This window comes from Epinephelus fuscoguttatus, linkage group LG7 (genome assembly GCF_011397635.1).
Source record: "Epinephelus fuscoguttatus linkage group LG7, E.fuscoguttatus.final_Chr_v1".
In the NCBI taxonomy this organism is placed as follows: Eukaryota; Metazoa; Chordata; class Actinopteri; order Perciformes; family Serranidae; genus Epinephelus; species Epinephelus fuscoguttatus.
In genome coordinates, this window is record NC_064758.1 from 8,957,951 (window position 1) to 8,975,580 (window position 17,630).

A 17,630-nucleotide genomic window follows, 5' to 3' on the forward strand; every position below is an offset into this window, starting at 1 on the left:
AGTATTTGGCCTGCAAACCACCTCACCATCTCCTCTTTTCAGTCTCACCTACAGCGATGATCTCCACACCAGCATTCTTCAGCCGGTTCGCTGCAGCAATGGCATCATCCTGAGATTTCCCATCAGTCAACAAGACCAAGAAGAAAGGTGTGCCTGACCTCGCGCCTGCCTCAGCCCTCATGTTCTCCTCCATGACATGGAGCAGCGCCTGGCCTGGGAGATGCATGCATGTTTAGACATACAGACATACAGTTCATGTACTCTACTGTGTACAGACTGTATGTACTATGTGCATGTATTCTAAAGACAAATGAACGCTAATAGTATCAAAGGTGCACTCTGTGAAGTGTATTTACCTGTAAATGTGTTTCCTCCCTTATATCTAAAATTCCTTACTGCCTCCAACAGCTGGTCTTTAGTAGTGAAGTTGTTGAGCTGCCATTCTGTGCGGGGGTCTCCGCTGTATTGGGTCAGGCCTGGGACAAAAACACATCATTAAACAACATTTTTTTTTTTTTTTTGTGGGGCAGACCATTAGATATGTTAAATCCATTATACTTTAAGTGGCTATTTTTTTGTCTTTATCTTTTGTTGCTACATCAGAGCTCTTTAAAACCAAAAGGGAGCAGACAGTATTTTAAAAAGCTCTGGAAGAACAGGAATTGATTGTATTGTATTATGTCACCTTCTAAGAGCAGCAGAAAGAGCATTCCCACCTGACCACCAACGCCGTTTTATTGTGATATTTCGTTGAATTTAGATTGTGGCCAAAATTTAATGTTAGAACGACTAATGCCAACGTAAATTTGATGTAGAATATTGACGACAGATGACGCTGTTGTTTTGCTGGTTTTAAGTTGTACTGTTCAGTAGCCAAAATCCAGTGTCTTCCAAACGTCAGACACCACAGCATCTTTTAGTAGAATAAGCTATGGAGAAAAATTAAACGTATGCACAACGTCATAATGGGTGGCACAGTGATGCATTAGTTAGCACTGTCGCCTCACAGCAAGAGGGTTCCTGGTTCAAACCTGAGGGTTCAAACCCCAGGGCTAAGTTTGTAATAGGGGGTCATAAATATAGCTGTACCTAAGTCATATGAATGACATAATCAATGTTGCAAAGCAGTTGTCTGAAAAGAAAGCCATTACTTACATCATACATGTTGTCACTTCCAGTATAGAGAATGTGAAGTCATCACAACATGGTAAATCTTTTGGATGGGGGCGCCATCTTGTGAGGAATGCGCTGTTACCTGTGCCTGTGACTGTGGATATGACTTGGCAGTCCAAGGCTGGACTACAGACCTTGATGCACTACCTCCACTTATATATCCTGACAATGTAAACTATTGTTAGTTTTTCTGGACTGAGCACATACACTTTGGTAACAGAGAACATACCTCACAAGATAACGCCCCCCTCCCACACTGCATGACGTACATTTACTTTCTCCATACCCCTTAAAGCCCAAACACAACAAACCAATATCAAAGAATTAGCAGTGACAAAGCGTGTGTGTTAGAGTGTTGCATCGCCTCATGCAGCAGTGTCTCACCAAAATGTCAAGACAACCAACGTGAACAATAACACACATAATCCCAAACCATTTCTGCTAAAGAGCTCAATGGCTCAAAAAATTAATCTCGCCTAATATAACAAGTGAGTTTTGATCAGACGCCCTCTTGACTTTAGCAATTTGTTTGCTTTCCTCACTTCCGTTTCTCTTCTTGTACACTGAGCTGAACTGCCAAGAAGAGTGATTTCATTAACCAACGGGCTCTGCTGTCTCCAATGACAATTCAGCTTGCTGAACCAGCCGAAAAAAGTCGACAAGGGCCAACTAGTTCCAACTGTATGGGATGCACTGTCAAAACTAGGGCGACAGTTCTTACTGACGGTCTGACCAGTGACCAACTGTCAGTATGTTAAGGCCCTTCAACAGTCTGAAACATGCAATAAGAATGATGAAGAGAAAGATGGTTCAGCTACCACACTCTGATCCTTACCAATCTGAATGTAGTTCGGCCCGATGTGGAAGGGTGTCATCAAGCCCTCCAAGAAGTCCCTGACCCGTCTGAAGTTAGTGCGTCCAATGCTCCAGGAGCCGTCCACCAACAACATGATGTCCGCGGCTGCATCAGTGTCACACTCAAACGGTTTCCTTGGAGACATTCCTTAATAAAAGGAAGTGTAAGGCAAATAGTGTTGAAGTGTTTAGAGCTCTAGAGACATGTTAAATCTATGCCAAAGACCACTGAAGCTCTTCTGGAGGCTCATGGTGAACAGACACTTTACTAAGTCACTTTAAGGTGTTTTTTTTTTACTTTTATTTGTCCTTCACCCATGCATTAGTACATGTGTAAATGTATGGTTATAAATCCGGAAACAGATGGTTCTGTGCATTTAGGCAGGCAAAAGGTAGGTGTAGGTGTTACGATGATGGTGTGTAAATACTATGTGTACATGTGTCGACATGGTGCATACATGAAAATGAGTGAGTTTCCATGTATGAGAATGTGTGTGTGTGTGTGTGTGTGTGTGTGTGTGTGTGTGTGTGCGTTTGTGTGTATGTGCTCCTTTGGATTATGAGGAGAGAGAGGACACATGTGCCCTGCAGCCTAACGAGATGGCCTGTCATTATCCTTTCCTTAACCTGTCACTCCCCTGTGCAAACACTGTCATCACATCTCAAACCAACACTTACTGCTCTCAAGCCTCTTGTTCCTTAACTCATAAGAGACAAAGATGAGGGTAGCCAGACATTCTTTAAGATAACCTTCTTAACTTCCTGTTTAAAGGGAGTTGTCCTCATTAGTCCCCTTATGCTTTGGCTTATTAAAATAACAAATGTCACTACAAATAGCATTTTAGACTTTAATGTCATGCTTCGTAACAGTGAAGAGCAGAGGGTTACCTGTAACCGGCTGGGTAGGGAAGGGTATCTTTCGAGGTTTCTCCTCGGTTGCTTTGTCCTGTGTTGTCCCCTGCTCCTCTTTATTCTCCACCCTAGAACGATCCCGCTCTTTTTCTTTCTTCCTCTTCCTCTTCTCTTTGCTGGTTTTCTCTGGGGTCTCGTCAGGGAGCTGAGATGGGGTTTCTATTGCTGTGGGCTCTGGAAGAGAAAGCACATGGGTGGGGTTACAGTAAGATAAGCAAAGATTGCTTAGGGGTCCTATTGAGGCTGTGCGTGACAGGAAATCTACTGTTGACATAAGATCAATCTGACTTCAAAAGTAATGGTGAGAAAACATTATTTCTATGTTGACACATTAACATTGTTTTGCTATTTATAGGCTACATCGTTTGCCTTTGCTTGATAGATACAGCATCAACCATCACTAGTTCCAGCGCTTGTTTCCTGTGTTCCACCTACTGTCGCTGGGCTGTCATTACAGTGTGTGTATTTGTCTCTTATGTGTATTTAGAGTAGGCGTATTGTAAATACAGTACACTGTACTTAGTGTACACGTGTGTACTGGCTTTCTTGTGTGTGTGTGCAACATTTCCATGCCTTGCCCCCTCTCGGTCAAATAGCGTCGTAATGACAGAGGCCATGCAAGATCAAAGCAAAGAGATCAAGCTCTGTTCTAGGTTTTAATGTGCCATATTAAACAGACTGAAATAGTGGGTGGTTATTTCTGGAACAGCCTTGGAGCAGTTCTCATCCAAACAGAAGAGTTTTGTTGATTCATTCACGTCATCAACTGTAGAGATAAGATGTAGTATAACTTGAGGATCAATTTGCCAAACCCCTCTAAGTTCAGCAACTTGGCACACCACATATTGTTTTTAGTGTGTGATTGTCTTTTTATTTGAATTTCACTCTGTGCTCCTTGCACAAATTAAATCATTACTTCCAATACTATTATACAATATCAGCACAGACAATGTAATTTGAGACAGGCAATATTCCAGATGAATGTATTTAAAATATGTATCTAATTACTTGTATAGTATTTTGCTGGATGGAAAAAAATAAGACGTAACAAAATACTCTAACAGTTTATATTTGTGTATTTGTCATCTGAAACTACTCTATCAACTGTTCCCAGCTGCATTTCAATTGGCTGTTCACTCAGTCAGTAGATGCTTTGACCAGATCACTATGATCAGACCCCTTTTGCGGCTAAAATTTGATATCAGTTTATATGGAATGTATTTTTTTGTATTTTTTAAATGATAAATTACTTGTATTTTAATGAAAGACATTTTCTCATACAAATTTTTCTATTTTATTTTAATGCATTTGATGAGTAAGTATTTGTAATTTATTACAAGATACTTATTGATGTATTTGTGTCTATCTCTGAAGGTAATGAGGTTTACCACATCATTACTCTGCAAGGCTTATTTTAAGTTTCCTGAGATCTTAAAATCTGCCCAGCCAGCGTATCACTATCCCATGTTGCTCTATAATCATATTTAATTTCATATTCAAGGCTATACTGTGGGACATTTTGATGAATGGGGCTGGGTGTTAATTACATCTTATTTTGCCAGATCCTGAGTCATGGTACTGTCATAATACCAAGATGTGTGTGTGTGTGTGTGTGTGTGTGTGTGTGTGTGTGGTTTTATTATCTAATGGCATGTGCTACCTGCAGTAGCTGCAGCAGCAGTGGTGGTGGGGTCTGGATACAGAATTGTTGGCAGGCCCAACAGAGCCTCCGTTACATCGTCCAGGTCTCCTGACCCCGACCCGCCTGGCAGCAACTTCTTCCTCTGCTCTCGACTGCCACTGCGGATCATTTCCTCCTCCCGCAGACCCTCCACTAGAAGAGGGAAAGTGCAGCCAAGGTAATTACATGTGAGTAATCTATTTAAAGGTGTGCTAAGGTCAAAAATATTACTACATTATTACAAATCTGATACTCTTCAGAGAGTCAAATCCCATAAAATCAAGCTACATCAAAACATTTATGCATGTTTCAAAACCAACTGTAGATAAACCAATATATAGTAAATATGACACCCCTTTTACAAATGGCATACCTTTACCATCTAATAATGGCAAACCAAACCAATCCCTGTACATCTGTTATAACTTTAGAAGACAAAGTTCATAACAAGGCTAAGGTTTAAGTTGGGCTACCGTACAGGCCAGGACTTGCACTAAAGCTATTACAAAATTAAACAAACAGGACTGTTTTTCCACTGCTCCTGTAACCTACCTCATAGACTTTTTAAAAGACACTGCTCTCACCAGCATCACACAAGGATGCCTGAAGTGAGTGCACAGTATTCAGATTTCTCGCTGACACCAGACCATATTGAAATGGCCTCAATTCAAGTCAAATACAAAAATGACCACTTTGTCTACAGTCATCCTAACGGATTAATGAGGCTGTACTTAGGCACAGCAGTGCTTTGAGCTACGTAAATGCTAACATCAGCATGCTAATATCCACACACTGGACCTTTACATGCATTAAATGGAGAGATGTCAGAGCAAGGGGGTTGCCTTGGACAGGCGTCCTAAGCAGTTGGAGGGTCAGTGCCTTGCTCAAGGGCACCTCTGCAGTATCTAGGAGGTGAACTGGCACTTCTCCAGTTACCAGTCCACGCTCCATGCTTGGTCCTCACAGGGACTTGAGCTGGCAACCCTCTGAGTCCCAAGCCAAGTCCCTGTGGACTCATCCACTGCCGCCTCATGTTAACCATTTTAGCGTGCTACTGCTAACATTTGCTAAACTTGAATTACTGCGTCACAGTTGTATGTCTCCACTAATCAGTCAGGTTGCAGTTACAGTTTACATCCATGTCTGTCCAGACTCATATGTAGCCATGACAGCAGACAATGTTTCAAATATGGTCGTTGCTACAAATTTTAAAACGTACATGCTTCACACACATCTTCCCCCTGGCAGCACAGAAGATCTATACAATCAGCACAGTTTGAAAATGGGCACCCAGGATTGGTGTCACCAATTCAGAATCTGACCAAATGTCTCCCCTTCTGTACCTGAGTTATGATGTTAAGTTATGGCTAGAAAAGCGTTTTTTGCAGAAAATTTCGATGTCACAGTGAATTTGACCTTTGTCCATTTGGATATAAAATAGCATCGCTTCAACATTTTATCCTATTAGACTTTTGTGTGAAATTTTGTCATCATTAGCATATGAATTATTGGTGTATGGCCAAAAATACATTTTGTGAGGTTACAGTGACGTTTGACCACCAAATTCTGAGATGGACACAAGGTCACACTGACCTTTGACCATCAAATTCTCATCAGTTCAGCCTTAAATCCAAGTTGATGTTTGTGCCAATTTGAAGAATTTCACTTGAGAAGTTGTAAAGATATTGCGTTCTTGAGAATGGGATGGACAGACAGATGTACGTACAAACGGATGGACCAACAATCCGAAAACATAATGCCTTCTGCCACAGCCATCAGTAGTGCGGAGGTATAAAAATGCAAAGATTAGATCAGGCGGATGGGAATGTCATTTGTTTTGCAGTGCAGGTACCTCTACTCTGTAAAGTAAAAGATCTGAATACTTCTAATGCCACTGGTTATCAGACAGCCTCATGTGTGTACACATTAGTCACAAAGTAACATATCATCACAGTGGGTAGAAACACTGTAACACCACCATCTGATCAGGTACCTGCCAGGATAATGTGTCAATAGTTGGGTTATTCTTGCTGTCATTTCTGTTACCTCCTGTAACATTTGAGATCAGAGACTCAGAACTGAACATGCTAGAGGTGAAGACAGAGCATGTTTGCTTCATGTTATATTACTTCACTGGTTCTGCTTCACCAGGTTCTGTGTGCAAATCCTTGCCTGGAGTTAAAAGACAAGGTCAAAAACAGCAAATTGAGGGTGAAATTTCAAAGGGCTGAAATAAGTAATGGGCCCAGAGGGGGTTAAAGCAAATGGGAAATGCGACGCATCAGGAAGGAATTCCCAGACTGCCATCATTCCAGCGAGACAGCCGGTGTTACGAATTTCCAAGTTAACATGTTTTTCAGACCTGCCTGGACATGCTCGACTCGACACAGTAACCTACTGGTTCGCAAGCAACCACAGCATATCATACAATCCAATATGAGGCCCAGGTGACTATCAATCACAGCCTAACAATTAAGTGTCAAAAGTGAAAGGTGCTCACAAATCAACAGAGAGCTGTGATGGAATTCACAGCCACTGCTGTAGAAAATAACAGTGCTTGAGACAGAGACAGAGATCTCTGAAATAACCTGAGGGACAGTAAGTGCCCAGACTTTGATGGTCAGTCCAACACAGACCAAATCAAATCAAAAAGTCAACATCATGCCATTTCTCTTCTCAGAAATTAACAGTAAACTCAACACTGAGACCACTGTTGTCCTCTCTGCAAGCTGCTTGTCCTAAAACACAGTCACACAGTGTGCATTAAAAGAAAGCCATTATTGACTGTGCAATTTTGCCAGTAAGGTTACCTTTGTTAGACACAGTGGAACAAACGCTGATGGGCAGATTTACTACCCAGAAACATGCTGAACTCAGCTCAATCTACAGAGTAACTAAAGACAAAACCCACTTTCAGCCTGTAATCTAGCTAGAGTAGTATTTATGCCCACTCACTCTGTGTGTGTTGTGTGTGTACTTGTACTGTAGGGACTTGGAGGAGTCACTGCACACTCTAAGAAAGTGTCAAAAATGTCAAAAATGCACCACTTCCTATATTATTACTTTGCTGCTTGCCAGTGTTATCTCACAATACCAACTGAGTAAACAGCACTTCTTTTCATCTCTGTTCAATGTTGTCCATCACATCATGCCTGTGGAGTTTTATGTCACTTTTTAAACCTCACATAAATCTGTAGCTTGTTTTGTGAATTCCATTAAATTTATGCAGATTTTTAAAAGAAATCCTATACTATATCATATCAGATGCCCCATATAGATATGCCATCATGTTCATGCTCGTTCATACACACACACACACGAACAACCTGCTTCATACCTTTTTATTGCTCCACACCCTACATCTATGTTTCTCCTGTCCGTCTATATCTCTGCCAAGCTCTCCCGCTCAAGGCACAAACCAGCTTCTTCTTTTTAACAGCATAAGGTTATATATTTTGCAGGAAAAATACCCTAAAATATTGTGATTTTAGAGCCATATCACCCACCCCTAATTCATATAATCTACCAGCAAGACATTTTTTAACTTTTCTTATTTTTCTCTGACAACAGGCAAATACATCTGATTTACTATGATGTGCAAAGTATTCTAAAGTACTGGCAAGTAACCCACAAATCCATAATGGACTGTTTAACCTCAAAGTAAGGTACATTTACCGTCATTGTCTACAATAAGATTGGATTTCTGTTCTTTCAAACACTAAGGACTTGACCTCAAAAAGCTCTTGAAGGTTATTTGTTCCTTTTGTGCTCATCTTCCTCCCTCCGTCCTCAATCTTCTCCTCTTCAGCCATCCTTTCTAATATCTCACATCCATCACTCTGCATTTCTTACTGGTGAATCGTCGTTTTGCAAGAAGTTTCTCTGTCGTTCCATTGAGCACAAGGACTTGGAGGGCGTATTCCTGACTGGACTCTAGTCCCGCCACTGTTGCCCGGCCCCGTGTGGTGGTCAGCATCAGCTCTGGCTGTGGCACCTCTGGAAAAGATGAGCATTTTGGTTGAGAAATGGCTGCCTTGGTACTGTACAGAATTAAATCTTAAGGGAAAGTCAAGGTTTCTGACATCTTCTCAGGTCTTGTTTTTCTGCAAGAGTATCAATAAGTAGGAGAGAGTCTGTACTTATGTTTTGGGTTGAGTTGATTTATCTTTAATGCCATAACATCAATGTAATAAAACCATTACATACATAAAACATAATAACATAAACAGAACACCGCGGGTTTACAATTCAGGATTCAAATAACCTAAACATTAAAATTACACAGACAAACAATTACACAACAAATAATTACAAAGAATACTAGAGACCATCTTGCAATGGGATCATGCCAGCCACAACACCAAATAAGTATGTATGGTGCAATGGAACACATGGCATTTGGTGAAACAAGTGAACCCTGTTAAATTTTATTCAATATGCCCGAGACAGCACTGGATCAGTGGACTGGAATGATTGAAGTGATCTGTGACTTACACACCCATCTTTGAACTTCATTTTCATTTCAACTACACATCTGTTATGTTTTGTCTTGCATGGTTGTGATGCTATTGTGTTGACAAAATCTGTCCACAGACAGACAAATAAACACATGGCAAAACACTCAGATCTGCTTCTGTGGTAGTTCCCGCCACAATAGGTGTCTCCAGGGCCACATATTGCCATGATGACACACACAGACACAAAGGATGAATGCACTACCAGCCACATACTGTCAAATTGTCGAGGCTAACTAAAAACTAAAAACAGAAGTACCAAAAGGGTTACCATACTTTCGCCCCCCTTGTTCAGACCACACCCATCTTAAAACTCGTCCTTCATTTACATCTTAACTGCACACCTGTAAAATTTAATGACTGCATCTTGCACAGCTGCAATGCTATCATGTTGACAATATCTGTCCACAGACAGATAGAAAAACAGACAGACCGATATACAGACACCTACCAAAATACTCCAAACAGCTTTTGTGGTAGTTCCCACTATAACAGGTGTCGCCATTACCATATTTTGCCATGATGACACACAGGTACAGACCATCAGGGTGTAAACAATACCAGCATCAATCTCTTTTGTCTTTTCCATTGGTTTGCTGGCAATTTGAAGAGGTAGTTCCCCACATTTCCCTCTGCTGAAGTCTATGAATCATGTCTTTAGTTTTTCCTATATTAAGCTGAAGGCTATCATCACTGCACTACTTACAAGATCAGACACCTCCCTCCTGCTGATTCATCGAACCCAACTACTGCAGTATCATCAGCAAATTTGAAGATTTCAACTGAGTCAGCACAAACAGATCAGCAACATGAGGAATAAAGCAAGGGAAAAAGGCAGCAACGCTGGCTAACTGTATGTGGTTTAGAGAGCGTTTAACAACTTACTTTTGGTCCTGCAATTACTTTATCACTTTATTCTTTACTTATTCCATTTTGAATGTCCTTAATTATTTTCAATTAATTTTTTACAAAGTTCTGACAATTTAATAATTGTAAGATACAGTACAGCTTTGTTATCTTCTTGCTGTCATATAGTGTGTCACAATTTACATTCAATTGTCTTAACAGGACAGATTAAGTGTGAAAGGGGGAAAGACAGGGGATGACAGTAAAGGGCTGCAGACTGGAACCGAACCCACAGCTGCTGCAGTGAGGACATTTCCTTAGTACATGGGCCACCTGCTCTCCCCACTGAGCCACTGGGCTATTGTGACAATATTTTTTAAACACTACCACATAATAAGTGATAAGGTACTAATGGCCCTCCCTCTCCAATCCACAGTCTACTGGCCTTGGATGTCTGGGTAAGATCCGTTTCTACAAACTGTTTTCCCAGGAGTTGAAGCTGTAAAAGTCGACATGTAAGCAATAAATAAGTGAACAAAACAGTCTAAATGTTCAGCATCACGCTGCAGAAATACTGCAGGTCTATATGTAGTTGTACTAATCTGAAGAGTCTATGCTACATTAATATTTTACAGTGTTATAGACAATATATATTATCATGCCCAACCTGCTCTAAATACCCTAACAGATTATGCACACTGTTCTCAGTACTTGTCTGATTAGATTGAATTAAATCCCGATAATTCTTAAAAGTGACAAATGGAATGCACTCTTTCTATCCATGTGGCTAAAATGAGCCTTAAATGCAGACTGTATTTAGATTTATATATTGCATGTATGTTCATAAATCTTAGTGGGGGGGGGTTTCAGCAGCTCTCTTTGTAATTCTTGTAAGACTTTCTTTTCCATCTGGTCTTTTTCAACGTCTTCTTCTTTTCTATACAAATGATACACCACTTCCTCTTCTGTCCTTCAAAATGCAGATATATGTTGCAACCTTCTGCAATTCTTTTTAATGTATTTTCCAGGATAGTACTGCCTTCCCTTTTTAATCTCGTCTACACCACCTTTTCATCCTCCTACTGCCCCCCTCCCAGACCCAACACCTCAAGACTCACGTTGGACTGAATTCTTCTTCTAAGCCCCCCTCAGTCTCAGTTTTAGACGTGCCTGGACTTAGCTGCACAGTGTGGAATGGGAGATTAGAGGGTGACAGAGAGAAAACAACGTTGAGGAAGAAGTTAGAAGCGCAGGAAGAATCATAGATGTGAAGGAGAAGGCGAGGAGAGGGAGCCGCATTCTTATCCAAACCATCACCTGTGAAGCAAGTGAGCTGACACATTGATGGCAGTCTGGATCACAGCGAGATGAAAAACCCTTTCACACCATATTTATATGCTGCTTCAAACTAGAGAAGAGGGAATTGGGGAAATATGCTTATATAAAAAGTTTATGATCAGACTGGGATTGGATTATAGCCAATCAATTTTAAAATATGCTTCCATAAATGGAAGAAAAATACAATGATTTACACAACTTATGTCTTTTGTAAATCAAATGCAAAAACACAGTATATTTTGATCATTCTTTTAACCAGTTTTAACAAATCAGGATACAGATTTCTCTGAAGTCTCAGCTCAGCATGAAAGGTTATCATGTCTTTTGAAGATAAGCCATGAAGTATTTTATCTGATGTTGCAATGATATCCTATATCTTCTTTTCTTTTGTTGTTATATTGAGCCAGAGGCAGAGCTGCTCTTGCTTATGATGGAATCCATGGTTCCAAAATCAGAGAATCTTAGACTGTGTCCAAACTAAATAAAGAGTCTGAGATTAGTTTGTTAAAGTGGAAATAGCCAAGTTTTTTTGTTTAGATCTATAATTATGAAGTTAATGTTGATGCACAATGTAATGACTATAGAATGCATATACTATAGAATAACTGAGGGTCCAAGTCAGCCACCAGCAGTAAACGGGAGGGCCGCAAGGTGAGTTAACTGGCTGGCTTGACTGCAGTGTTTTGGACTAGACTGGTGTTTGAAACATGAGTGTGGCGCATGCGCAGTTCACATGCTTGTTATGTGCACAGTCCACACAGTCATAAAAATTGGTGTGCACACGATGTCTGCATGGGACCATGCAGGTGTTGGAAGGGGTTCAGGTCAGGGCTCTGTGAGGGACAGTCAAGTCCCTCCACAAAAAACAGGATTAATTTCTTTATTATCCCACTTTGTACACAGTGCCATGTTGAAGCAGGGAAGGGCCTTCAACAAATGGATGCAACAAAGACGAAAGCATGCAGTTATCTAAAACATCATAACATGCTGTATCATCAACATTTCCCTTATTTGAGTGAAGGGGCCGAAGCCAAATAATATTAAGTTCAGCACAGGCAGGAAAGTCTCACCTGAGATGGGTCTCACCCGGACCTTGTAGCCCTGAACGGGTCCATCAGCCTCCTTCCACTTCATCTGCAGTCTGTCCTCAGACAGGACCGTCAGCTTTAAACGACCTTGAAATTCACAGAAACAAAGGAAAGAAAACAAAATTAGGTTTTATAGTGTATGAGCCTGTTTACACCTGGTATTAACATGCGTCTTGGGTAATGTGATCACAAGTGGCGCTAAGTAGAAGTGTTAACAACCACCATAACGCATTGGGATCCACCTCTCAAACCACTTGCAGAGGTGGTCTAAGTCACATTTGACAAGGCTCAACAGTAAGCATTGCCTGATTGTCTGGGGCAAGTAAAATGTCACATCAGGCCAGTAAAAAACATACACTTGCCCAATAAGGTAATTGGGACAAAATATTGAATACAAAAACAATTAAACACATAGTTTTTTCTGCAGCAGATGACAGAAGTAGCTCTGAAGAGAGCCATCCTGCTTCCTTCTCATCTCTGTTGAGAACTGTACTTGCACAGTACTCGTATAAAATGGTGGTTGGTAAAGACAAAGTCTTATCTGCTGAAGCTCAAATGAACATTTTAATTATCTTGGAAACAGGAATTTAGTGGGGGCAGCAGGCTGAGCAAAGCACCCCAGATATCCCTCTCCCCAACAACACTTTCCAGCTCCTCCTGGGGGACCCCAAGGCGTTCCCAGGCCAGATGAAATATGTAATCCCTCCTTTGTGTTCTGGGTCTGCCCCGGGGCTTCCTACCAGTGGGACGTGCCCAAAACACCTCTAAAACACCTCTAACAGGAGGCGCCCAGGAGGCATCCTGATCAGATGCCCGAACCACCTCAAATGACCCCTTTGGACGTGAAGGAACAGCGGCTCTACTCCGAGCTCCCTCCCGATGTCTGAGCTCCTTACCCTATCTCTAAGGTTGAGCCAAGCCACCCCACGGAGGAAACTCATTTCAGCTGCTTGTATCCACAGTGTCATTCTTTCTGTCACTACCCAGAGCTCATGACCATAGGTGAGGGTTGGGATGTAGATGGACCAGTAAATTGAAAGCTTCACCTTCCTGCTCAGCTCCCTCTTCACCATGACAGACAAGCGCAGTGCCTGCATCACTGCAGAAGCTGCACTAATCCATCTCACGCTCCATTCTACCCTCACTCGTGAATAGGACCCCAAGATACTTGAACACCATTGCTTGAGGCAGTAACTCTCCCCCAGCCAGAGAGGGCAATCCACCGGTTTTGGCGAGAACCATGGCCGCAGACTGGTTGTATTTCAGTGGCATGTATATGTTATTTGATAACCACAGATAAATAATACAATTTGTGTCTGCAAATCTGACTATGGGCGGGTAGATTTCTGATCTGCCTGTCCATCCAGGCAAGTGAAAAAATACATTAATGTTGAACCCAGTTTGACAACATAGCTTTTCTAAATACGTCATCAGCGTAGTACATGGTGGTTGTTTTGGTGACAGCGCCCCAGTGCTCTGTAACTTCTGCAGTTTACGATGAGTTGAATGAAGTATTGCGTGACCATTCCTCCTTTTTGCCCTAAGGAGCGAGGCGTGTTGGCTTCTGCTGACAGTGATATCTCCAGCTGTACCGACACAACCGATAACAAGACTATTGAGCATTCTAGCCAGCAGCTACCATGCAGGTAGAAGTAACAACTGTGCATGTGGCCCTTTGACCTTTCAGTGTAAGTAAGGTAGGCACTAACAGAACCTGAACACAAGTGGTTGGCTGGAAACACATGATAGATGGTAGACACAGATTTAAGTGGCAATGTGTCTCAACTGTCTACTTGTGTTTGTATCACAGAAACATGTTGATACCAGGTGTAAACATGCTCTAAGTGTGTGCGTGTTGACTAGTCAGGGATTTTTGTTCCAGAGAAGAGGAGGGCATGACAGTTGCAGGCTTTTCAAAGATCAAAGAAACAAGCTGTGAAACTCCCGTTCTCCAAGACGGCCTAACCCTTCTCACTTCCTTCTCCCCAAATCAAATCCATCTCTTGTTTCCACTTCATCTACATAATTTCCAGCAGGGGCTTCCCAACAAGTAGTGTCTTTCATGTTTCTACCCTTCAGCCCTCCATCCTTCCCTCTCTCCAGCTGCCCCTTCATCCATCAAAGCATGCCCTGTCCTCTCGTCTGGTATAGAAACAGGAACAGGACGCTGGTTTAGGACTGGAGGGTCAGAGGTCATGTCAGAGGAACAGCACAGAGTTACAGTGTGTCAGGGTTTTGTATGTACTATGTGGCAGGGTTATAGATGGAGAGGAGGATGAGGGGGGAGAGGAAAGCGGAAGTGAAGAAGACAGAGGAGTGTAGACATGAACAGCATGAATCACAGAACTTTGTCTTCATCGCTTCTGTGGATGTATGACCCTCAACACTCAACAGATTCTTTTCTGACAACCATGTATGTGTGTATGCGTGTGTGTATGTGTATAACTGTGTGTGCAACTGTGTATTTGGGGCATGGGCCTCTGGAGGGTCCTCATCTTCTTGGGTGCCTGGCAGAAGATCAGATAGGGTCTGATGGGGATTTAGAGACTGGGGTCAAGGTCTAACAGACCCACTAACAACAACAACTTTTCCACACAGGCGGGGAGATATGCAGACAAGTAGAGTGGCTGTTTTGTACTCCCTGATGTGTGGGATAAGAGCAGCTGGTTGTGGCCATCATTTTTTAGTTCAGCACTGAAATAATAAGCCCTTTGAGTCTTGCCAATTGTTTCTTTTATGCAATGTACAAAAAATTAACTATGAAATAAATATAGAAATTGCAAAATTCTAATAAGTCGGTGAAAATAATTGCAAGGCACGGTCATGAATTGTTTTTAATAACCAGCATCACAAAGTATATTTTAAAAATGAGCATATTAATTAAATGTGTTACTAATTCAATTTAAAAAAATCATACCTTTATGATAATGTCATGTTCTTTAATTGCAGTGTAGTATAGCCTGTGTGTTAGTATGAGTGATTGTTTCAGCAGTGTGTTTAAATCCTAATGAACTCTGCTAATAGGCTTTGCACATTGGGCCTCCATTTTCATATTCATACCCTAAACCCCTCTTACTTTCTTCTGTGAGGTTTACTCATACAAGTATTTCACATCTGACTCCTTAAACTCTCTAAACTGCACAAACCTGTTGTGAAATGCTAAATTCAGCCTGATGAATGACACCTGTTCATAAGGATGTGCATGTTAATGAGATTTGATTATTAGCATAATTGACCTAAACTGCCATGCAAGGTTGCCCGTTTTACTGTCTTTATGGGCGACTTTCTTTCACAAAAATGTCAAACTGTGGAGCTTTAAGTTGTGCTGTTGGAAATCAGCAGACAAAACGGTAACTGTGTCAGCAGTGTCAGCGCAGTAGTAATAGAGGCACAAAACAATTAGAAAACATTAATAGTAAAGCTGCCAACACTGTGTCATCAGAGCTGTACTGTGACAAACAGGGAATGGTCTGCCACAAAATGTCTTTCTTAAGGATAGTGGTCTGTGACTAATATGAGAGGCAGTCAGAGGATGTGAAATATGCCAATAAAAATCTGCTTTATGGCAATTTAGTACAAGCAGCTCTGGCCTGATGTAGGACTGTAAACAACATAGTAAATGAAATAGCAGGCTAAACATTATGTATGAACTATTACAGTGAAAAATACACCATAGCAAACATGGTTGCATTAAAATATAAGAAATGGTGAAATAATTCAAGATGTTATGACATTTTTTATGTTAACATACAGCTAGCTAACAAGTTAGCACTGCTAACAGATTGTCTCCTTCCAGAAAGAATAAAGCTACTACATTATTAAATTGCTATACATTTTCATAACATCTCACAATATGTTTTTGAGATTGTCTGATATTGTATTTGCTAACATAAACGTTACTAGTTAAGGTAAGAGAATTTCTTTTGGGACACAGCTAGCTAACATGCTAGCATCTCGAGCAGTTTGTCTTCTTACAAAAAAAGAAGAATGCTGTACCTGCTTTCTTTATTATTACTTTTCTAGGGATAATATAGTGTTATAAAGTAGGTTTATACATGTAAGATTTTTTTGAAATTTAAATTGGTTACTTTATGGCACTACTACCATGTTAGCAATGATAACATTAGCTCAATGTAGCTAGTAGACAAAAAATATAACGTTACGTTACAGCACCAAAGGCTAACTACAATAACACAACAGAGATGTCTTTTTTCTAGACTTCACCATAATCTCTAGCTGTACATGTGACATACTTTCCTATTATTAATAATTAAATGGTTGTAATGGTCATGAAAGGCACTCTACCTTGGCCATGGACCCCTGAAGACAGCAGCAAGACGACACTGAGCAGGAAACACAGCATTAGCCAGAAAGATGATGATGACGATGAAGCAAGGAGGTGCGGAGACATGAGTGGAGCCTAGAAACATGAAAAACAATACTATAAATATTTCATACACTTATTCATTTATATCTAAATACATGTCATTTTTAACACACACACACACACACACACACACACACACACACATACATATATATATATATATATATATATATATATATACACACACATATACTTAGTTTGACTTATAACCTGCATCAAACAGCAAACCAACAGACACAATTAAGATCAACCATGCAACCCAAAGTAGAGCAGCAGAGACACTATCAATGTGCAGCTGGCTGGTGTTTGAAAATCTTGTTTCTCCTGTCAATCGACAGAAAATTTAATGAATAATCACTTAAGACTTTTTCTTCCATTTCCATGATAGCAAACTGCCCATCTCACTTAAGAAGGAGTTGTCATCTTGCAGCATAATTCACAATATTCTGATATTTTATAAACCAAACGATGAATTCAGAAATTAATCAGCATTAATCAATTATGAAAAAAATATTCTGGCATGGTGCATTTTACTGGCTTTTGCACAGGGTTCATGCCACCGTAACAGAAAAAACAACAACTAAAAAAAAACAAAAAAACAAAAACAAAACCCATAACCTGCCTGCTTTTTTTAAAAAAAAAAAAAACCTGGCACCAACACATGTAACCTGTCATCTTTTCCCATGGGAACTCTTTTATGGCTGAGTCAGACTACAGGTGCTTCAGTGCTTGTCCCCATTACAGACCTTAAACTTCACACAGCTAATGACACACACACAAGGCTGTAATATTAACAAACAGGCAGCAATTTTAGAGGCCATAAAACTAACATGCCT

General features: G+C 40.8%; 1 protein-coding gene across 1 annotated transcript in view; it reads right to left on the reverse strand.

Annotated features, from left to right (window-relative positions):
- Positions 1-17,630, reverse strand: part of LOC125891509 (collagen alpha-1(XX) chain) — a 46,072-nt gene that overhangs the window by 25,254 nt on the left and 3,188 nt on the right. Inside the window, exons 2-9 of the mRNA XM_049580856.1 lie at positions 16,713-16,827; positions 12,390-12,494; positions 8,474-8,617; positions 4,601-4,774; positions 2,917-3,114; positions 2,009-2,176; positions 357-476; positions 49-213 (exon numbers count right to left, since the gene is read on the reverse strand). Coding sequence (XP_049436813.1) covers positions 49-213; positions 357-476; positions 2,009-2,176; positions 2,917-3,114; positions 4,601-4,774; positions 8,474-8,617; positions 12,390-12,494; positions 16,713-16,818 — 1,180 coding nt within the window. The 5' untranslated portion in view covers positions 16,819-16,827. The remainder of the gene's footprint in view (positions 1-48; positions 214-356; positions 477-2,008; positions 2,177-2,916; positions 3,115-4,600; positions 4,775-8,473; positions 8,618-12,389; positions 12,495-16,712; positions 16,828-17,630) is intronic.